Source organism: Aquila chrysaetos, chromosome 3, assembly GCF_900496995.4.
Source record: "Aquila chrysaetos chrysaetos chromosome 3, bAquChr1.4, whole genome shotgun sequence".
NCBI classification, from domain to species: domain Eukaryota; kingdom Metazoa; phylum Chordata; class Aves; order Accipitriformes; family Accipitridae; genus Aquila; species Aquila chrysaetos.
In genome coordinates this window covers 23,193,151-23,217,219 of record NC_044006.1, presented here as the reverse complement: position 1 = coordinate 23,217,219, position 24,069 = coordinate 23,193,151, and the positions used below count along the sequence as shown (strand labels likewise).

General features: G+C 35.1%; 1 protein-coding gene across 2 annotated transcripts in view; it reads right to left on the bottom strand.

Moving 5' to 3' along the window:
* The window catches only part of ULK4 (unc-51 like kinase 4), a 264,773-nt gene that overhangs the window by 128,470 nt on the left and 112,234 nt on the right, over positions 1 to 24,069 (bottom strand). For both annotated transcript variants that reach the window (XM_041122173.1, XM_030007779.2), the window contains 3 exons: positions 19,943 to 19,994; positions 19,699 to 19,843; positions 13,273 to 13,365 (listed from right to left, as the gene is read on the bottom strand). In XM_041122173.1, coding sequence (XP_040978107.1) covers positions 13,273 to 13,365; positions 19,699 to 19,843; positions 19,943 to 19,994 — 290 coding nt within the window. The remainder of the gene's footprint in view (positions 1 to 13,272; positions 13,366 to 19,698; positions 19,844 to 19,942; positions 19,995 to 24,069) is intronic.

Genomic DNA, 24,069 nt, shown 5'->3' with positions numbered 1-24,069 from the left:
AATTTTCTTGAAAAGAGTTATTCTTCAATTCTGGTTCCTAAGCCTTCTCAGCAACTGTAGTTTACATTTCAAATGACCCAGGGGGCAAGGAGGAAGAGAGGACTTTTGGCCTTTTGGTGGGCAGAAAATTATGTTGGATATAGAATAATTAGATTTTTATTTAATGCTTCACTTTTTGTAGTGGACAGAAAAGGAAGATAAACACAACAATAAAGATCTGTATGTGAAGGAGATATACATCACCATTATTTGATGATTATATTTTAAAGATCTTTCACAAGCATATAATTAATATTGAATATGGGAAACCTAACAAGAAAAGGCTGACTGCTATTCATAAACACAAAGGAACAAGATTTGAGAATTCAAATAAATGCACAATTCCACCGTAAGAAAAATATCTGAAGTAGGGTGTTTCTTCTTTCAAATATCTCAAGTTTTTGCTACAACTGTCAATGTATGTAAAATTCAAGGAAAATATTTTTCAATAAGTCCAATATGAAGATTTGCATTAAATGTACTGATCCAAAGCAGTTTTGTTTTTATCATGTAACAGCAGTGGAATTGTTAATAGCTTCCAGTAATTATGCGGTGAAATGAAAGGGGCTTACTTTCAGTCCCAGTGTAAGCTCAAAAACTGTCTCTCGCACACATTTATTGGAAGGGTGTCAACACAATCCCAGTCATTTTGCCAGTAGTCTCAGCAAGCTTACTGAGGGAGAACAGTTTGTATTTTCAATTCCTGTTCAGTTTCCAGCTTCAAAATTCATATTTTTATAGGAATATTTGTCTTTTGATATATCTAAGCCACAATGTATTGTGCTTCACCGATTTCCCATTATTTCCTACAATTTTACCCTTGCCTATTCACAAGTAGTATAGAATACCTAACCAACAATCCTGAAATGAAGTGTCCCCCTTTTTTGATATAAAATCATAATACAAAATTATTCCCAGTCAGTGAAGCAGTAATTGCAAGCAGGCATGAAAATTATTATTAAATTTTTAAAAAAATTAGAAGCGAAGTATATGTGTTATCAGCCCCAAATATTACAGACCTACAACATGGTATAAAACAAGAAAATACTGCGACCGAAAGCTTGAGAGACACTAAAGGTTAGAGTCATAAATAAAAATGTTTGAAGCTCTGACAAAGTTGCAGCCTCTGCAACTGTGCTCTGCACATTCAGTGGCAACAAAATCTTTGCCATACTGGAATTATATCAATTTCCTACTTTTTAGGGTATAAAAATCTTTGTTTCACTTTTAAAAAGAAATTACATGAAGTTTGGCTCCTTAAAAAAATTGTGTTTCTTTCCCTTGAGTACTAAGTCCTGAGGGATATTTTGCTTGAAAATTTTGTATTAATATTTCCATTATGTGTTATCTTCATGGTCTCTTGACACCTATGAGTCAATGCTTCCTCCTAGCTTTGAAAGAATTTAGTCTAAAACATTAAAAATACGTATTCAAGCCCTTTTCAATAGTCTCCTATTTTCTTCCTCGCTGAGATTATAAAATATCTTCATTCACTCTGATATCAAGGATTTGAGATTTAAGCCCACAGTGTTCCCATTCACATTGTTGATTACACTCTACAAAGGACAGATTACTTCTCTGAATGGACTACCTGCAAAGTGCTAGGAGCTATAATGTAAAGTAATATGCCAGGCTATTCCTAGTTGACCAGTACCATCAGAATAAAAAAAAGCAACCTTCCTCCCAAGATTAGAATGTTTACTTTTTTTTTTTTTTTTTTAATACAGACCCTAGCTTTCTGTATATAATAAATTTAGTTGCATCCATTGTGGGCCACAAAAATAGTCCAATATTGCCAGTGATAATACCTACACACCACAGTTTATTTCAGTTTGTTCAGTGACATGTTTCAATACGGATATATGGTTGATAATTTTTTTGTTCCACTTATCTCTAAGAAACCAAAACAGGAAAACTATGCATTGATTTACATATTATACAAACTTGCAGAAAATGACAGAAACTGATTTACAAAGCCATAAACCAACACAAACTGTAGTTTTGATTTAGTTTTCCATGATCATTTTACAGATTTTTTTCCTCTCACTGTGGACAACAATCAAAACTGTATTCTGTGCTCTACATGACTGTTAACAGAAATTAGAATTTACTAGAGAACAAAAGCTCCATTTAGAGACAATTTTCAAAGTTTAAGGTGAATCTATACCACAATTTGCAAATACACTAAAAATTACTCTATTCCAATTGTCTTCACACATTTTAATTTTAGTTCTATTTCACCCTAAAAAAAAACAGTTTCAGGAAAACTGGACTGTACTAATGTGTCCAGTCTTAGCCAAAATAACCGGATGATTGTCCTTTCTGCTAAAGACTGACTTAGGAGACTAATTTCCAAGTCCCTCATCAATTTGATTCAAAGTGATATAGTAAGTACCCCAGTTACAAGGCTCAACTGAACCAAAGCATGTCAATCATCCATTCTGAGCTTTGGTATTTCACTGAAGTATATCTATGTTTTAGTTTAGACAAAATAACATACCTCAATGAAATTTTGTTAAGAATTCATGTTATGAGAACAGAGAGCAATGAGGACTTAATAATATAATAATAAGAGTTCTGTGGAAAAGAAATGCAAATCTTACTTTAAAAATACACATTTAACAATCAGGCTCTTGGAATGTCTATAAAAATAACCATACTTCTTCATAAACTTTCAATATCAGATTAATTAAAACACAATGAATTTCAAGTATGTTCAAGTGATCATGATAATTTCTGATAAACCTACTCATCTGAAGTATCAGAAATGATACAATTGAAAAGCTTTTAATTACAATCACAATATCTTACTCTGAAAACTGATTTTAATAAGTATTATGCCTCAAGAGATTTCAGCTTAAAGATGAAGTTCACTAATCATCACAAATGGAACTGATGAAAGTCTAGTAAATCTTACTTCCTTTAAGGATCCTAAACCATTTTTTTTAGCAGAGCTTTTTTAATGCTATTGCTGTTAAGGCTTGAAGACTAATATTTTCTGAAGTTTTTGCCAGGTTGTGATTGTGTATCTTAGACTATTATTGTATCCAACTGGAAAATAAGAAAAACAATTCCATTCTTCCTCCAGTTTTAAAGACTTGTTTGAAGAAAAGGAAGCACAACAATTTTAGTCCTTTCTCCAGTTCTGCTACTTTTTAACATAATTTTAAATAAAAATTGCATTAAAGTTTTTATAAGTTAATTTTCAGGTTTTTGTTTAACATAAAATACATCTTGATGTTCCACAAAATTATAATATTGTCTAAAACAAATCAATAGCTGGTTAGACAAATTATTTCAACCATATCCCAGATACTTTTCCAAAGCCTTTTAATTTTTTTTTTTATTTTAGGCAATTGTGTATTTATAACTTCAAAGTCAAGCCTGACTGAGGCTTAAACATAAAATTATAATTTGCTAAATAAATTTAACTAATTTGATACATGAAAAAGCTTCAGACAATTCTGAAAAAAACTTTTAGTCATATGTTCTTAGTCATATGATTTAGTTTTAAGTAGTCCTGTGAGGAACAAGGAGTTGGACTTGATGATCCTTTTGGGTCCCTTCCAACTTGAGATATTCTATACAATAGTACGTCAAGCAACTTTTTCTTGCTTCTGGTCTTCTACAGCTAAGCACTCTCACACCTGAGAGAGTTCACACACAGAACTACTTGCACAAATAAGGGTTGCAATTAGTCTTTTGCATCAACCAAGATCTCTGGTTATTATTCTTATCCCTAAGAAATTATAAACAAAATCTGCTAAATGAAAGAATGTGGGCGAGAAAGTACTTCATTCACCAACAAAATCAACACTTTACCTGTAATCTTGGAACACTTCCAAGACGGCAAAGCAGTCACTTTACACCTCAGACTTCCAACACTTTGTTAGTCAGATAATGTTAGTGAAAGCTTCTGAACCCATATGGTTTTTTGATGGGTCATCTGTTAGGTGTAAACATAAACACAAACACATCTATCTGCTAAATTACTGACCTATGATTTCAATGCACTAAATAAGGAAAGTAAAGTAGGCCTTACACCTTCAATCTAACTCATTTGAGACTCCTCTCTTTGTACTTGTCCTGCAGATCATGACACAGCAAGAAGCAAGGAAGCAGCACAAAGGACATTACGTGGGTTTGGGGCCTGTTCTAAAATAGTCTACAGTATTGTAAATCCTTCTACATACTGCCCCCCCCCCCCCCCAAAAAAAAAAAAATCTTACTGAATTTAAAATAAAAAACCCAACCCTTTGGATTGATAGAGACATGGCTGACCAAGGACAAATGGAAGGGAGTGGATGAGGTAAAAGCAAAGGTCCCAGTTCACACACCAGAGATCGCTTCTTCAGGCAGTCAGCTAGCACTGATTTCAAGTGTTCTCAATTCCTACACAATTTCATTCTACTACATGACAAAAGGGCTGTCACAACCTCTGAATAACTGCAGAAGTTTGAAAGAGAGATACAACAGAAGGCTGGCAAGCATTCCACAAAGCAAGGCCTTTTCTTCACAGAAGCACTTGTAATCAAGCATCTCTTAGATATTTTAAAAATAATTAAGGAATATCTAAAGGAGAAAAGAGCCATTAAAGTGAACTTAAGCCATCCATTCAACAATGGGATTAAAATCTGAATTGAAAATGAAGATCAACATTTTAGATTTTAATTTGTGTAGAGACTGCAGTTCTTGCATGTATAATTACCTCTAACTGTTCTTGCTATGCAGAGTCTCGAGGGAAAAGACTGGTAAATATTTTGGAACTTGCTAAAAATCCAAACCCGTTTGCTGTTACTGAAAGAAACAGAATACAAGGGCAAATCCACCCTGAGCTGGAAAAAAATCTAGGTAAAAATGAAGCTTTAAAAAAATTATTATTAATAAATACTAACTACATAGCCATGAAACAACCTTATCTATATTCATTTAATAAAACTGTAAGCAGGTAGAACAACACCACTTAGTGTTACGATAACAAGGTTATCTTTCAGTCCTCTGAATATTTCCTCCATTTAAAAAAAACCAAAACAACAACAACAACAAAACCCAAACTATCTAAAATATGTGATTTATCTATTAAAAAAAAAAGCATGAGCAAGAAAACATTAAGAGAACATTTGGGAATAGTAGCATGTCTGAGTTGGATCTCCACAAGAATTTAGGTGTCCTCATGGTCCTAGACTTTCCAGTCATAAAAAGTAAAAGCATCTATCTTTATATACGTGGAGAATATGGGCCTAAAATTGGATTTGCAATATTCAGAACACTGACCAGGGATCTGGCTGATCTAGCCAATATGAAGGCTTAAAATGCTCCTATCTTCCAGGTTCAGTAATCAATACCCATTTAGGATTCATAGTCTCGTGCATTACTCGCTTGTCTTCTTTTCAAAAAGGGTAGTTTTGGGGGTTTTTTGTTTTGTTTTAATGGTTACCAAATGTCTTCCTTAGAAGTGTAAGAGAGACTCATGTTCCAAACCTCCTCTTCAACCCCAGCCTTCTCTCTTCAGGGAAATTTAGCTAGTCAGTAGGCTATGTTCACTCTATAGAGGGTTACGCTCCAACCTCTCTTTGTGAAGCTGTCCTACTGAAGAGAATAAGAATTATAGGTTTATTAGGCCACAGAAGGGGAGAATGACTTTGTTGCCTATTTTTTTTAGTTCATCATCTGGCAAAGTGAAATCTTGAATCCCTGGTGATTTTTAGGTATTTTTAAAAACCCATGCAAGTATTTACAAACATGTAAATTCTGCAAAAATGCTTTTTTAAGCGCTTAAATCTTTTTTTGTAAAAACTGATCTTACTGTAAGGGTGCCAATTTATAAGTTCCCAATGGAAAAGAAACCCAAACAAACAAGTATATTTACATCCATTTTTATCATAAATTAGCTTGGAGAGGTTCCAACAGCAGCATTTTTCTTTGTAGGGAATGCACATGAGCAGCTGAGGGAACTGGGGTTGTTTAGCCTGGAGAAAAGGAGGCTGAGGGGAGACCTTATCGCTCTCTACAACTACCTGACAGGAGGTTGTAGCAAGGTGGGGGTCAGTTTCTTCTCCCAAGTAACAACGGATAGGACAAGAAGAAACAGCCTCAAGTTGTGCCAGGGGAGGTTTAGATTGGATATTAGGAGAAACTTCTTCACTGAAAGGTTTACCAAGCATTGGAACAGGCTGCCCAGGGAAATGGTTGAGTTACCATCCCTGGAGGTATTTAAAAGACATGTAGATGTGGTGCTTAGGGATATGGTTTAGGGGTGGACTTGGCAGTGTTAGGTTTACAGTTGGACTCAATCTTAAGGGTCTTTTCCAACCTAAATGATTCTATGATTCTATATGGTCACCTGCCTCAAACTGAGGTGTCAGTAAAAGAGGTTATAGACAGAATTAACAAAATGAAGAGAGACAAACCACCAGGACCAAAGGGCATCCACCCAAGAGTTCAAAAAGAACCAGAGAAGAAAATAGCTCTTAACTGTAGTGTGTACCTTGTTTAAAACTCTCTGCTTTCATAGGAGATTTAAAAGACAGAAAATGTGATGTTATTGGATACTGACTTTTGAGAAAAGTTGGGGGGGGGGGGTGAAAATCTGGGCATTACAGACATTCTAAGCCGAACAAATGAGTAGAAGCTATTCTGAATAACAGAACTGGTGGGCAGAGCAAGAACCAAGACACTGATTTTAAAGGGATGAAATGTCAAATCAATGACAGATCTTTGAAGAAGGCAGTCAGCATGTGGACAGATGAGAGCTGGTTGATACAGTATTCCTGAGCTTTCAAAATGTGTTTTATAAGGACCCCTGCTAAAGGCTCTTAAAAAATAGGCAGGACCGTTCAGATTGCAAAAGGTACAGCTAAAGGAGAAAATATGCCAGAAGTTTATGGAAGTAGCGTGTGCTTATTTTTAACTGTAAGAACCTGATAGCATCAAATTAAAAGGCGAGTGCCAGATTAAACAAAGAAATCCAAAGAAAACCCCTAAAGATTATAAATATTAATGCTGAAAGTTATTTGGGAAATATCTTTTTGAACACATGTAAATGAAATTAAAATTACTTATAAATAGCTACTCTCTACAGAACACCACATCTTCTTAAACGGCTTCTGAAAAAACAACTCACAGGGGACTGAGAAAGCATGCAGAAAGTATTGCCACTCGCTTGCATTTTTCCTATAGTCTTCTCTGGGCACCTACTGTTGAACACAAGACAATGGATTGGATGGTGGTTTAGATTTGCTTCATGCTGAACAGAGGATTTGTGGCAGAACTGAATTCACTCAAGTCTACAACTCCAACTGTAGTAGCCTAACCAGGTGACTCTTCCTCATGAGCTGCTTATTTTTTTTTTGCTATTTATATTTACAATGGTAAAAATTCACTCTTGAAAGTAAAAATAACCAAGAATTAATGGTATTTTCTCCTGTTTAATGCTTTACATTAAAAGAGTAAATGTGAACATTACAATATGACTTATTCAACAATTGACTTAACAGTAACATCAAATAGTAGCCTCACATTTTTAAAACTTAGACATTCAGCAATTGATCAGCGACACAAAAGAAGAAACAAAATTACAGGTTTAAGGTTAATAGCCAATTTCTTTACTAAAGGGGAACTTCTATGAAATGTAACACTAAAGAGTTGTGTTTTACATTAAAAACGGTGATTAGTATTACAGTCAGTACATGACTAGACTATGAGAACTTGCTTGCAATAATGAACTCTGATCACTGCCTTTGATATGAATTACAATGATGTGCGACTTGACAACACTGTTATTAGCTGACATACAACTTAACATTTCAAGAGTCTGTTTCTGGGTAGGACTTCCTGCCTGATGTTATTCAATAAAGCAGCATATATGCAAATATTATACCAAATAATAGGAATAACAAAGATCATACAAATTCTTTGCTGTTTTATATTACCGTTACTTCTCTAACAAGAAAATCAAGGGGTTTGCAACTCAAATGTTCATAGATGTGAAACTAGTGTAATCAGAATCAGGTTCAAAATCTACAAAAATATTCCCCAAAGTTCTAATAAAACTGTATCATCCTCTGACAATCTCTCTCAAACCATCTGCATTATGATTTTCTCACTAATGTTGTACACTTCTAACATGTAATTCTACTGTTCAGTTCAGTTGGACTAAGACCCATAGGCTTACCTGTTATCAGAACTACTCCATATTATTTTATTCATATTCATTACAGAAAACAAAAACACACATAAAAACAGAGAAGTAATTTAGAAGCAAATAGATCTACTTTTTAAAGCGAGCACTTAAACCTTAAACTAGGAAATAAAAGTGACTAATGAGAAGAACAAAGTATTTTAAAAGCAATTAATATAAGCTCACATTAATCAATTCACCAGGACAGGACAGCACTGAAGTGCTAGCCCTCTAGAATAATGGCAAAGAAACTACACCAGGTTCAAAGAGGCACAATACTAACAAGTGTTTGTGAACCAAATCACAATTTTACCAACACAAACTACTTAAAAGCACCCCATTGAACTCCAAGGAGTTTGGTTTTGGGGTTGGCTTTTTTTTTTTTTTTTTAACTGTTTTTTTTCTGAAACTGAGGGCATGGGCGTTAGATAGACCATTTCAGAATATACTGAAATGTAAATAAATGCTAATGTAGAACATCATGATGTATGAGAAGAGGATCAATTCATTACTAACACCAACTCTAAAACGTGCCTTTAATGGTCTTTAATAGATAATGTATGGGTACAAACAGTAGTATAAATGAAGTTTGAAAATTGGACCATTCTTGGATTATTCCAAAGACATTGTGATAAAGTGTTCCTTTAATTAGTCAAGACAATCTGCTGCAGTGTAGAAGGTCAATCCATCTATCATCTTCACAGGTACTAGATCTGTGGCACTTAGAAGTAGCAGATCTTCTGTTGCTCTTCAGCACCTTCCTATTTTGTTTTCTACCACCTTTCCCCCTTTTCTAGAGCAGTGCCTAATGTCTGTCTGGGAAATTTACAATAAGGACAGGAGGTGGGGAATGCTCCTTGATTTGCTCCCCTGTCCTTCAATCCACCATAAATATAAGGGTCACACCATTAGTTTTTAGATGATCTTTTTTCTCCCTCAGGAAATGACTTTAACAGCAGAATACTAGAATGCATCCCACTCTTGATTATTATCCAATGCAGTATCTGACACTCCCCTCACCTCCACTCTATTTCCTTTACTGTGTCCTTTCCTTACAATCAAAAATGTCTATTTTAGCAACTCATAAAAACCAGACTCCATAGTTTTGAGCATTTAGCTTTCAGATATATTAATGTCATCAAATGCTTTAAGTTTCTGACTAAAGGTAAGTCAAGTAGCTGCATAAAAGAGCACACAGCAATATATAGCTACATTTCATAACCTTATCTATAAGACCAAGAGCCAAGTTAAGAATCATGATCCAGTACAAGTTTCCTGGAGTAGCACAGTATAAAATACCTTACAATAGTCAAAACATTTAAGAAGAGCTAATTGATATACCATATTAATAGAAACTAAGAAATTCACATCAACTCTTCCTTATTACTAGAAAAACCTAACAATCTTATTACAGACCACAAAAAACCAGTGTACAAGACTCAAAGCAGGAACCAAAAAAAATCCCCAACCCTTAATGAATAGATTATGTCTGACTTTCTATCAGTACACACAGCCTATACATCAAGTTGATAAACACACAAAGGACAAGTTATCTTATGATACTGCTCTTTTTGAGAACAGACTTTGCATAGTTAAATCAGATCTTGCCCTGCTGCAGACATTTGCTCCCGCTGTGAGAAGTCCAGTTCGTCCAACAACTCCTTACACAAGTACAATCCACCAAGAGTAATTAACAAAAGGAAAAAAAAAAACCCTAATGCAAATTTCCAGTAGTCCAGAGATTAATCATTAACTGAAGCTACATGTTTCCTTAATATCAGTGATTTCTTTTAAAAATCATCGGTCTCAAAATACCTAAAGATGAACTCTGCTATTCTCTCACTGGTTTTTTATGTCTCCAATTTTTCTTATCATAAAACATTAAAAATTTTTGAAGAAAACAAGGCAAGAGGTATTTAGGAGAGCCACAACAGAGTACTATTAACACTCTTAAAGCCAGACTATTAGCTTTGAGCCCAGTATAAAATAGGCAACTGATGGACAAATTCTGTTCAAAGCTCATTTTTCCAATATCTGCTATTTTTCTTAGTAAACAATCTCTAAATGAGGTTGTATCAGATGGCAGTTGTTGCATGATGTAAAAACAGGTATGTACAGGAAACACGTGGTTCATTTATACTCTAACCCATTAAAGTGAAAACAAACAAGAAAACACTCATCCTTCTCTAAAACTGGATTTTCTTCCTGTGGATGCTCATATGATCAGATGTCCAAATACTTAATGTGCTTATAGAAACACATTCAAGTTTTTTTTACAGCTACCATCTTACACATGCTGGAACTTATGTTTGTGAGAGATCTAATTCTGCAGCACATTAATGGGATATCACTAGAATTCTCCCCTGCTAAATTGAAAAGCAATAGAGTGGAAGAGCTCCCATAATACAGAATGTTAAAAACGACCCCAACAGTGGAGCAATGGCAAAGATTACAAGGTATTTTTCTGTATTCTTACAAAATATTGATTATTAAAGGCATTCAAAATATGTATCATACATTAGCAGTATTTTATCATAAGCTTATAAGACATGAAAAATATAATAATATTCAAATATCTGTTCCTCTGCCATATAGAGCAAACTACCTGTAATAGAAAACAGAAGTGTCAAAAAAATGGTAAAAAGACGAACAAACGTTTTTCCTCTGATACCACAAGTTAGCTGATTTACAGTATCAGCTATGAAAAAAATGAAACAAAAAATTGGAGTGCATCTGTCTCCTTTCAAGTGCTAAAATAAGAACTGCTCAAATGTTGATGCCTCTATTGGGAAAAGAGACTGAGGGGATAGGAAGAAGAAAGTTTAAGTTTGAGATACAAGAAAAATGGTGGGATTAAAAAAAAGAGAGAGCAAGAAAGAGAGAATGCCTTAGTTGAACATGTCTGAGAACAAGCTATCATATGGAACAAACTAAATAAAACACAGTAGCCCTCATCCTCCTCCCAATTCACTCTTTTTTATTTCATAATGAGGTTAATAATAATAGCTATTTTTTAAAGACATGGAAACAATAAGGTAAATACTAATCTAACATTTTGTCATTTTACAATCTTTTTGCTGTCACCATTTTTATTTGTTTAAAGTAAGTCACAGGAGAAAGCATCCATCCTTGAAAGACAGGCATTGCGGACAAAATGTAAGCTTGGAGAAGCCACAGAGACTCAATGAAAAGTGACTCACATCACTGTTATCAGTACTAAAATATAGTAGAGTTTTTCCACAAAGAACAAATTTAATCCCAATGGATTTGCATCCGATGTTACTGATTTACTTCCCATCACAATAATCGCAGATACTTTCCATGAGCCTAATGAAAGGGGCAAAAGAGAGCATCTGCCTTGAGTAATTCTGAGCTACATGTGTACTGATTAATTAGCCATCAAATCAAAACAGGATCAATTGTGATCTAGTGTTCACTGTAGCATGTACCTGTTTCTTGTTTTGTTCACAAGCAGTTTGTGCAAATATGAATATATTATTCACTTCTGTCATGCTTTCAATGCATCAGCTACTTCCAGCTAAAGTTATTGGGAAGTCAAAGAGTCAGGAGGAAGACAGACAAAGAGAACTGCATAAACTCCACTCCTTCAGAAATCTAGCCAAACAAATTATTTAGTGAAAGTAAAAGAAGAGGGCCAGTAAGACATGTGAGAAACAGAACAACTACAGATGTGTTAGTATCTGGAATCTAGTAGCTTGTCCTTAAAAAACAGTACCAGATACACTGGTATTTAAAATTATTAACAGTTCATTGGATATCCACAGCTGCTCTTTAATAATACTAAGAATAGAATTGCTGTCTGCTGTAAGACGACCATGAGCATAAGTGTGCATCTACAATCTACCTACATTGAGCTTAATGGCAAATACACATGATTCCTCAAATAAAGAGAATTCATTAGGCAGAAGAAAGTGCTGCTATAATATCCAGCATTCTAATTACAGCAATATTTTTTATAATTCAAAGTATTAGAATATCTGTAGGTTAATTCTAAAAATAAAAAGCTATACTATTTGTTTGTATAATACATAAAATCCTGCAGTAGCATTACCAGCTTCTAGACAATAAAAATACAATTAAGCACATTAACTGTATTCAAACCATTTAAAATCTCAAGCCACTCTATTTCCTAGTTCATTTTTAGTCTACTTAGTATATTAAAGCACTGTCCACAGTAGCATCATAAAAGATTAAAAGAGGATGTTTTCATCTTTTGTAATAAAAACAGTGGGAAAACAAATTAAATTTCCTTTTTTTTTTTTTTTTATCTTGTGCTCATATCAATCAATCAAAGCAAGACAGTATGGTACGCAGTGACTTCTTCGCTGTAACACTATCAGACACTGCAAACAGACAATGGTGAGTGCAACAACCACCTGATTTTCTGGGCAGGTCAGGGAAGAGGAATAGCTGCGTGTGTGCACACATATGAGAGAGATGCTTCCTTATTACTATCAACAAATGCAGCTTAAGTTCTATGCCACTGTTTTGGTTTTTTTGTTCATCACAGCCTAAACTTTGGAACAAGAAGAAAGAGACGTTAAGATACTTCTAAACATACTGAGTGTACCTATACCAAACATTAAAAATCCATAATTAGGAACTTAAAAGGGTAGCTATATTTGCAGAAAAAAATGAACAGCTTTAAAGTGAATTGACTGGTCTAAACTTTTACAAACACATCACCTTTGTCCTAGTACAAATATGCTTACCTGGAAAACAGTTTTTATAAAGTTTTGGTATTAATTTTTTTTAAGTTTTCAACAATAATTTTAATGCTAAAATTCTTACAATTTTGTCTCTAGTGTTTCATTGGCTAAATCCATATTAAAATAACCAGGATCATATAAAATCAGCACAAAAGACCTAAGACTGTGTTCTATAACAAATACTCTCCAAGGATTTTCTAAATATCCTAAGTGCTAGTCAAAGTAGTATGATAGCGAGATCTAAGTTATTGTTACTTCCTAATGGAAAAAAATTAATTGAAACAGAAAGAACCCAGAACAACAGAGACTGTGTAGTTGTATCACCTTACAGAAGCAGGGCTGTGTTCAGTCAGGGCCACCAACAGTTTCAGAGCATACATTGGTACTGGGTCTGGAGCCAGCAGAATGTGCTCATACCTGAAAGGGAAGGGGGAAAAGGGGTAGCAACAGTGAAAAAAAAAGGTCAAGAGATGTGTGTTAAAAAGTTCATATTAAAAATACATCATTTCCCATTTCCAAACCTTATAATAACCACAATGGAAATACAATGCTGTTTGGAACTGTACAAAGCAATAAACAAGACTCACAGAGTATTTTAAAACCAGCATCAGATTAACTTTAAAAGCAGCAGTAATAAAAGAACACATTATTTTTTAGAGATACACAATTATAAATATGTAATAATATATATATATTTATAAAACATACACATCTTTAAATATAAATTATATTAAAATATATTTCTAAAACATGCATCTTGTCTATATGCATATAATTTATTTATTGATCTATATTATATATATTTTATATATTAAAAAATCTAATCTTCAAGAGACAAGTCGAAACCAACCTCAAAATATTAGGTAGAAGATTTATTGGGTGCTCAGGACGACCATCAATCAACTTACATACGATTAAGCTCTGTATTTTGTTTACATAGTGATTTTTCTCAAAACAAAATATTTGACTTACGGAACACTCGCACTGATCTTTATGTTTTATTTCAAATTTCAAAAAAATATTGCTTTAACTAGAGCATACTTCCATTCTCCAAGTAATATGGAACAGAACAATATGAATACACTTCAAAAACAGCATTTCTTGAGAGCTATGGCAGTGAAGATAAAACTACAAGAAAAACATCTATGAACCTGTCATCGTTTAACCCCAGCTGGCAACTAAGCACCACACAGCCACTCGCTCACTCCCCACCCCCACCCCCCACAGCGGGATGGGGGAGAGAACCGGAAAAAAAAAAAAAAGAAAAAAAAAAAAAAGAGAGAAGTAAAACTCATGGGTTAAGATAAAGACAGTTTAACAGGACAGAAAAGGAAAGTAAATAATAATAATAGTAATAGAATATACAGAACAGGTGATGCACAATACAATTGCTCACCACCCGCTGACCAGCCAATCCCCAAGCCGCAGTGCCCCCAGGCCAACTCCCCCCAGGCCAACTCCCCCCAGTCTATATACTGGGCATGACATCACATGGTATGTATGGAATACCCCTTTGGCTCATTTGGGTCAGCTGTCCTGGCTGTGTCCCCTCCCAGTTTCTTGCGCACCCCCAGCCTCTGCTGGCAGGGCAGTATGAAAAGCTGAAAAGTCCTTGACTTAGTGTAAGCACTGCTCAGCAACAACTAAAACATCAGCGTGTTATCAACATTATTCTCACCCTAAATCCAAAACACAGCACTGTACCAGCTACGAGGAAGAAAATTAACTTTATTCCAGCTGAAACCAGGACACAAACATTTCCAAATATCACCTCATGGAAATCTTGGTAAAGGAAAACAGGCTACTGAAAACCAAAATGGACCTTCCTGTTGCTGCTAACATTCCAGTAATGCCTGCCCAACAAACAGGGCTATTTTTATTTTGTTTAAATCAAAATTATTCTGGACAGCAATAGGATACAGTGATGGAAGAGAGAAAGATGTAAGCATAAAAACCCACAGACTCAGCCATGTCAAAATACCACCTTTGATTACAAATAGTGCTACTTTAAACATGTGGAAGTAATAGAATTGGAAGCATAAACCTCTTCATTTGTAAAAGAAAAACCATGAAGAATTAATCAAGTACAAATGAAAGGATAATCTGCAGGAAAATGTGGTAGGTTATCATGTTTTGTGCAACAAAATGCTTCCACTACATTTTTTTCCTTTTTGTGTTCTGATGGGGGGAGGGAGTGGAATCAAGCAAATCACCAAGAATTTTACTTCACATCTTAGGATCCCTAGTGCTGCCTGAACAGAGGAATCCAGATCACTTCCCACCACCTGGGTGTTGGCATGTACCCTACTGTGTGCCAGCTATTCTCTGGAATTAAGATCCCCTCTCCCTGGGCACCACACCTCAGCACTCCAATTTAACACAGGAAGGAAATCTAGAAGGAGATGTGGTGCTTTCTGTGCAAGTCTCCGATCTGGACAACTCTACGATGAGGAGGGTGAAGCACACCAGCTGTGCAGTCTTGATGTAGCCTGCAGGAGCTCCTTCACAGTGGCTAACACAAGCACGCAGCCTACGGGCAATGTGTCATGACTACTATGTATTAGCTGGAATGCACTGCTGTACAGTTGCAAACCACATCGGAGAATCTGCACAATTAATCAACTAGAAGTCAGTGTTGGCTTCATGTCTTCAGTTACTAAAATCTCTCCTTTACAAATAACAGATAAGAGTTCCTGAAAGACAAGTATTTCTCACTGGTGATTAAAAAGTCCCTTTCTTCATAAAAGAAGAAAATAGTGTAATGCATTAGTAGACACCGATCCTGGTGTCTACGTGCAAACAATACATATTCCTACCAAACATAATGGAACTATTTGCATTTTTTTTGCAGAATTCATGACTAAATCTTTTAAGGCAAACAAAGATGCTATCAGGTGACCCAGGTGCCAGAAGACATCTGCACACTGCAGAAGACATGGGTTTAAGTCTCCAAAATGGAAATTCTTAATAGTAGTAATGAACGAAGCAGCCATGCTAGCTTAAAGATCTGACACTTGGCAATATACTTTTTTATTATAAACACATCAATACCTTCCCTAAACAGGGTCCACTTTAAAGAATTTTAAGGCTTCTATGTATTACATTTGAGAGAGACTTACTATTGTGCACACTAAGCATCCTAATTCCTTGAGGTTCAATAAAAGAGTCTCACTTTACTTCCTTTTACTGTAAACTCTATTCCCCCCTCCCACAAGATAACACTAGTAAAGGATATTTCTAAGGGAAGGTGCAGTGATCCATCAAGCCAAATACCCCACGAGAAAATGCAGATTACTAAAGTCAATGTCTTAGCAATTAATATAAAACATTGCCTGAGTAAAGGCCATTAGGAGCTACAAATATATGAATCTTCTCTGAAGGGAAAATATTCTGTGCTTCAGATACTTTGTTAAATGAATGAGTTCATCCAATGATATCCCTGCTACTTCAAAACACAAATCAATTTAGTAACAATAGTTTTAGAGAACATTTTATATGGGTTCTGTAAATTAGAGGTACTACACTGGAAGGAGTTATTTTGTCAATCTTTTTTATAAGCAATCATGACAAGAGGACCTAAAGATTTGGGGATATGGATTCTCTGAAGCTCTTAAAAAAATCTGAACATTTTATCTACAAGTATCCTGGACTTTGTACTTGCAGAACTGGCTTGGCAGTCTACCAAGAACAAGTTACATAATCTTTCAAATGAAATAAAACTTTATTTACACATTCCTCTCATTTTGCTGGTTCTGGCTCAAATTTCAAATCATATATAATTAGGAATATTAAGAATTAAATGAAAAAGAGCTAATGTTTCAATTTCTGATAAAAAAACCCTGGATATGTAACAGAAAGCTTGTATTCATTTTCTATAGCTGAAAGTTTCATTTTGGTTATGAAACGCTCAGGCACCTAACCTTTCAGTGAACTGAAATTTAATTAAGCTATTTCATTCAATTCAATCAAAATCCTATGAGGAAGTTAACTTTCTGATCTACAAATGCACAAATGTTTAAGGGAATTACCATTTTATTGATGATGCAGAAGATGAGAAAAAAAGTATTAAATACTGCATTCCTGCATTTATCTCAAAATGAAGACCATTTATATTTCATGCATAGTGACCAAAATTCTATTTCCTGGGTCAGTTTTACATTTAAACAAATTAACTTGCAGAAGGTATTTATAGGAATGAAATATATACACAAATGAGTATCATTATAACCTTCGTTAAAAAGACCATCACATGTTAAACCCAGATGTCCCTCCCTTCCATACTCAACAGCTCTCAGTTCTTAAAAAGTAGAATCAAAAGGGGTTGAAATACCTACTTCCCCAAACAGACTGCCCACAAACAAGCAGCTATTGCATGCCTCTCCTCTTTTCACTGTCCTCCAGCTGAGTCACACTCTGTCCCATCCTTTGTCCAGCAACAGCAAACATCAGCAAAACATCAACTAAACAACATCAGCAAACACCTCTTCAGCCTGCAAACACAATCTACTTGTCTCTACTTTCTATCTCAGAGTTTTCAAGTAACTCTTACTTCTTGGGATAGAGCTTTACATTATCTTTACAAGTAGGTTACACCGAATCTTAGACCTCCCTTCTCTTTAGATTTAGGCCAGATCCCTTTGCATCCAGATAAAGCTTCTTTTGAGAACTGTAGAGAGTGTATGAGGATTCATTCCTACCTCCCATCAATATTTTCTTACCTATGCCTAGAACACTGCTGAACAAAACTTACCTTTTGTGTCTTTTTTAACATCCAAAGCAGGTGCTTTGGTCTCTTCCTAGTTTTTTTTTGAGTCTTCTCCAAATTGAGTTGTGAGGCTTTCAAGTCAAAACCGAGTTTGAGTTTTCTTTTCTGCAGAAAATCCTCAAACCCTCCTCTGCTTTTTGTTCCCTCTGTGCCTTCTTGCACTGATCACCTGCTCCCCAGAGGTGAACATCTTTACTAGGGGTTGGCTAAACCCACAGGTTCAAGTAATGTATTAAATATGCAGACACCAGTTAACTCTTTCTGAATCACTACAAGATTTACATACTGTTTTACTATGCTCCTAAGCTAGAGTAAAAAATTTTTATACCAAGTTCCAATATATTCCAAATATCATAAACTTCAATATTTATTTTCTTGAGACAATCTCAAATGGTTTTCCAAATACAAGTGTCATCATCTGTACTAGTGGGATAAAGGAACAGATTCAGGAAACACTTAAAGCCTGGAACCAAGATTCTGAGCTGCTGCAAGAGCCCTTTTTCATACATGTACAATGCAATGCATGCAGATAGCACAGGTGAAGTCCCCAGAGTAGGATCATCCTTAGTCTTAGATCAAAAAGCCCTGCCACTCAATTGAGCTAATTAGCTTGGAGACAGGAGTATACTTGCTGTTTTCATTCTAGTTTGTAATTAGCATGACACCAACACCCACCCCACCCCCTCTAGTTCAATGAGAAACATTTTACAAGATGGGCATGTCTGCAAAGGGCAACTTTCAGAGCAAGGACAGAACTTGGTCCCACTTGACTCCAGGTCTCTTCCCCTATCAGAAGAAAATTATCTGACAGCTTTTAAAAATGCATATACTCTATTTTAAAAATAATATTTCCAGTTTGCATTTTAATTCATATTGATAAATTCTGTATTTCCCAGAGAAAAAAAAAAAATGTGAAGAAAGGTGTGAAAATAAGCTTCTCTGTAGAGCTCTACGATTTCCTTCCCATTATCTCTCACAGAGAAAAGATTATACATCTTGCATAGACAGAACTTTGGTCCTCATACTGTAAGAACATTAGTCAATTAGCAAGAGAGAGTCTCATTTTTGGGGAAGGCACTATGCTTCTAATCATAATCCAGCATCCATTCCTCTACCCTTCTGCCACTTACTTAATGTAGGGGTGGGGAACAATTTTCTCACTTAGGGCAGCTAAGTATTTACAGTTATTAACTTTTGAGGATGACGCATTAAAATACACTGCAGCATTATTAGAATAACGTGAAAGATAAATAACTTATCATTACTGTACTCATCTTGTGTTTGTGCCTTCCTTCCCGCTACTCACAGATGTTATCAGCTCACAGTATGTACATGCATAACACAGAGAGCTGTCTTTATGCTCACCTGCAAGTCAGTTTAAAATGACAGGCCTCATTTGACCATAAACCATATAAATGAAGTTCCAGGCCACATCTGGCCCACAGGCTGTAGTTTCATCTACTCTGCTGTAGGGTTTTTCTGCTGCTTGGAGCAGCAGGAAAGGACAGCAATTTAGAAGCAATAACCCCTGGGTGGATCATGGAGGACTAATCCATCCTGTACTATTCCTTTTTGAAAAGTTATATGCCATTCCATATGATTTCAGAACACCTTACATGAGGGCACAATATCCAAAATAGACAAAAAGATGTTGCTGTTAGAATGTTCTGACTTCATTAGTGGAACAAAGAGGAGTATTTAAATCACAGCCCAAAAGCTAGGGTAAACTTGTTTCACTACAAGAGCAGCCAGAGGCACAGTATCAGAAATGAGTGTCACAGAGAAGTTGTGTTTGTGTTGTATATGACAAAGTACTAAATGAAGCTAGGAGAGAGATGTTGGGCAGAGAACTCTGGCAGCAGTTAACTGCTATTCCTCTTTTCATTTTGCCATTTAAACATAAAAAGGGTAGTACAAACAAATACGCTGTCAAAATGGAGCAAGTATCAAGTTATTCCCCATTACAGGAGCAATATTATACTTACTGAGGCAGCAATGAATCTCTAATGAGAGACAGAAGCTTGCTGTTTGAGTCGGGGCTCTCCCCTTTCTCCTCAGCCATGACCTCGTGGTTTAAAAGCAGTGATGTGGTTTCTGAGAGCAACCGCAAGCTGAAGAGTCTCCATTCCACTTGAAAATAAAGGTGCCAAGAATGTGACCACACTGAAGTCTAATTAAAACAAAATGTGGAATTCATGGAAACTGTAGTTGATGTGGCAATATACTTACCATTCTGACTGTGGACCAAAGAAACTAGTGGTGGGAAGATACAGTCTTCAACCTAAAACAGAGAAGTAGAAAGACCTGGCTTAAATTATTCCAAAAAAATAGAACAGAGATACACTATCATCTATGTTTATTCCACTGCTAGAGCCCTTAATCAAAGAGGGCTGGAATAATCATGGAAATTCATCCATAATCACTCTTACAAAGCAACTAAGTTCCCTTTCCTCTAGTAACTTGCCATAAAGTTACAGACAGTAATGTACTTTTACATATAAAACAACAGTAACTTTGATATAATTCATTGAGAGTGAATTGTAATTTAGAATACAGAATTCAGTGCAGATGTCAGATATTAAGAAAAAAGAGTATTAGAATATCTATTAATCCTGATGCTTTAATCCATAAACAAACCATCAAATAGAGTTCAGAAGAAACATCCTCCTAAAACAAACCTGCGTAGAACTAAAATACATCAGGAAAGATGTACTACCTCTAATGAAATATCCTTAAGCTTAGTAGAGAGTCTTGATAAAATTTTAAATTCTACCATTCTGGTAATACACAGTCTTCCATTAAAATTTAAATTAACAGACTTAAGATTTGAAACATGAGAAAAAATAATCCAGTCAACTCTTTATTGTCCATGAGTGTATTGTTACAATTAATCATCTGTCGCAGGACTAGTCAGCTTAGTTCCATCCGAAATCAACTTATAGCAAACTAGGCTATAACTCAGTTTTATATATCTAATATTACAAAAATAGTGTATTATTAGTATTCTCTGTAAAAGAATTAATTGCTAAGTCTTAAGTCATTGGTAAAATACAGCTTATTTAGACAGGACATGCTTTAGTTTTGTGGAAAGGATGGATGGACAGCCCTACAATTTTTAAGTATGCATCATGGATACACAGCTTGTCCTTGGATTTATTTATACAAATAAAATTACTGTGTAGTTTCTCACTATGCCATGGACAGGATTGGGTGTAACAAGCCTGCATTACAATCCTCCATGTGTTTTCTTTTAGTGATTAATAGTGGAAGATAGAATTTCTCTAGATTTATGCAGCTACTAAGCTATTAAGAAACATCTATAGAAGCTGGAAGTATATATGAAAAGGGGTCACTAAATGAAGTTACCATCTAGTCAGCAATAACTACAATTAGCAACTATTTCACTGCTAGTTGGTGGTCTCTGTTAAATGAATCTCTGACATTAAGGGATTAATTTAGTCCAGCTTTTTTTTCCATTTCTGAAAAAACTACCAAAAGTGCCTTTGTTACATACTTAATTACATACTTTGTTACATACATAAAAGAGGTAAAGGACTCTGTCCAAGTATGGAAGTCAAACTACTCTTGCAAGTATAAATAGCCTTTACGCCTGTATAGGCAATGCTATATATCATAGATGTAGTGACTTCTGTAATACTTCATAATTTTGAAATATTTCATGGTCTTTTCACTTAATATGCAATAAGATAAATAACAGAACTACATTGCACTCCAACAACCCCATTAGTGCAGGTTTCTGAACTGTTTGACAAATGGTAATTTATCACTTATAATACACCTGTGAGGTAGGATTAAAAAAAAAAAAAAAAAAAGCATGTACTTAAGGTTTTTTCAGTCCAAAAAACCAGTTCAAACTACTGCAATGCTTCTCAAATGAAGAGGCACATTTAAGTGGTAAATTAAAGATGTGAGACAGAAAAGAGACAAAAAAGCAGCTCTTGATTGTCTGAAGCAATGTAGGGACTCAGAATATTATGAATCACTCAGCAGCAGCAGCATTGACTCAGACTGATACCAATTAAGATGGCAGTATACAGCAGTATAATGCAACTTCAGTTTCTAAAACTTCAAATCTTCTTTCACTTTCATCTAGTATTAACAGTAGTATTTCCACATTAGCGAATGTAGTTAAGCCAATCGCCTTTTCTAAGATAAACAGGTTTTAAACTGTCATTGCAAAGAAGCTTCTTTAGGTCTTGAATAATTGCGGTAGCTTTTTCTGACCTTTTCCAACATGAACCTCAATTTTGGCAAACTGTTTAGAATGGAATTCTCCATAGCAGGTTTTTGCTTCACGTCAGTTTGGTGCGGTGGGGAGATCAAGTAAATGAAGCACTAATCCTATTGAAAATTATTTTGTGATGCAAGTGCATATCAGAATTCACATGCTGAAGGGAGAAGCAAGTATTAAATTGTATGTGAACCTTAAATCAGATACTTGGTAACTCTGCAACCCTCATAATCTCTCCATGCCATTTGGGTCACTCTTTTTTACTAATGTGTACACAAATTTGTAAACAAGATATGAACTAAGCAAGTAATTATTGAGGTGAAATAAACTGAAGTGTAATGGTACATAAAATATTTTTAATAAATTCACCAGTGAATTGCAGAAGTTTCTGTAAGTTATGTAGACAGAAGCATGGTATTAGTATTTTAGCATTTTCAAGAGGGATTGAAACAAATAGAAGAATACTCAAACAAGGATTCTTTTTTTCTTCTTTTAAATGACTGCTGACATCTACATGGAATCAAATCTCCATATATGCATGAAGGTAGGCAGATATTTTTCTTGTCTCAGTCTTTATCACTAAGATTGCTTACAAAAGAAAGTGAGAAATATTCTTAAAACCTAAACAGACTAGATTGAATATGATCATAGTTATATCTGGGTTTCTACCATCTTCTAAATAGCCTGATACCCAGTTCATGATAAATCCCTAACTGCACAAAGCCACCATTGTATAATTCTGTAATGATGGCATTCAAAGGCTATGCTGCCACAACTCTGCTGTTACCAGTACCCAAAACAGGAATGAAATACTAGAAGCTTCCATACACACTATAGTCACATCTCCCAGCTATAATACACATGTACAGGACTGAACAAAAATGTACTCAAACCTGGTAGTCCTGTTTCTGACAACCGGAAAGGAGTTGAAAGAGTAGGAGAAATAGACCAAGCATAAAGCACAACTCTAGTTTCTAGTAAAGTAACTCTTGAGTTAAGAAACCTCGTATGCTGATGCTGTATCTGTATTTTTGCATTTAATAATGCTTACTAGCCTTTTCTCCCATATATTTGTCAAAACCTATTTTAAATGTATTTATACGTTTAGCATGTGCAAAACCTATGGCACTGAATTCCACACTTGAATTATGCCTTATGAAAAGGCACTACTTTGTTTACTTTAAAGCAGCTAACTTGATACCCACTTATTTTATGAAAACCATTAATAATTATTTCCAATTCATATTCCCCATGCCATTCATAATTCTATACTCTCTTTTGTTTCCAAGCTGAAGTTCTTATCTACTCAGTCCCTCCTCACATCATCAAGATGTACTATTTCTTGTTAAGCTTCATTCCCTTTAGAAGTGAATGACCACAACTGCATTCAGTATTCAACACTTGAGGGCACCACGGACTTACTATGGCATAGTGATGTTTTCTGCTTTTTTGTCTGATCTTCTACCAGTCATTTCTAATAATCTAGTTGTCTTTCTGATTACTGCTGAGTATAAAGCTATCATTTTCATACAAAAATGATGCTAAAAGATCTCCAGAACAGTTGCAAGTAGTTTAGAGCCTGACACTGCATATGCATAGTTGGAATGATTTTCCCCATGTGTATTGCTTGACATTTATCAGTATTGAATTGCATGTCATTTTATTGTCCTTTCACTCAATATCTCGAAACCTTCTGCAACTCTTCTGTCAGTTTTAATTCTCACTACTGTGAATAATTTAGTGTCAGTCAGTTCTGCCACCTCCCTATTCATTCCCTTTACTGGATTAGTTACAAATAGCGTATGTTGCAACACAGATCCTTGTAAGGCACCATTCTTAATATACCTAATTTTTTTAAAACTGATCTCTATTCTCTACTTAGTAAATTTTAACTAGTTAGAAGAAGTTGATCTGTCAGAGGGTAAGAGGGAAGAGCCACTGACAGATCTGAAAAGTCTTCGGTGCATGACTCTCAAATTTTTGGGAAATCCAAGTATACTGTCCAAAACCAGAACATCTGTCCCCATAATGTTCACTGACTTCTGCAAGAAAAACTCTACTAGTGAGGTATGAGCACTGAGGAAAAGCTATACTCACTTTCCTA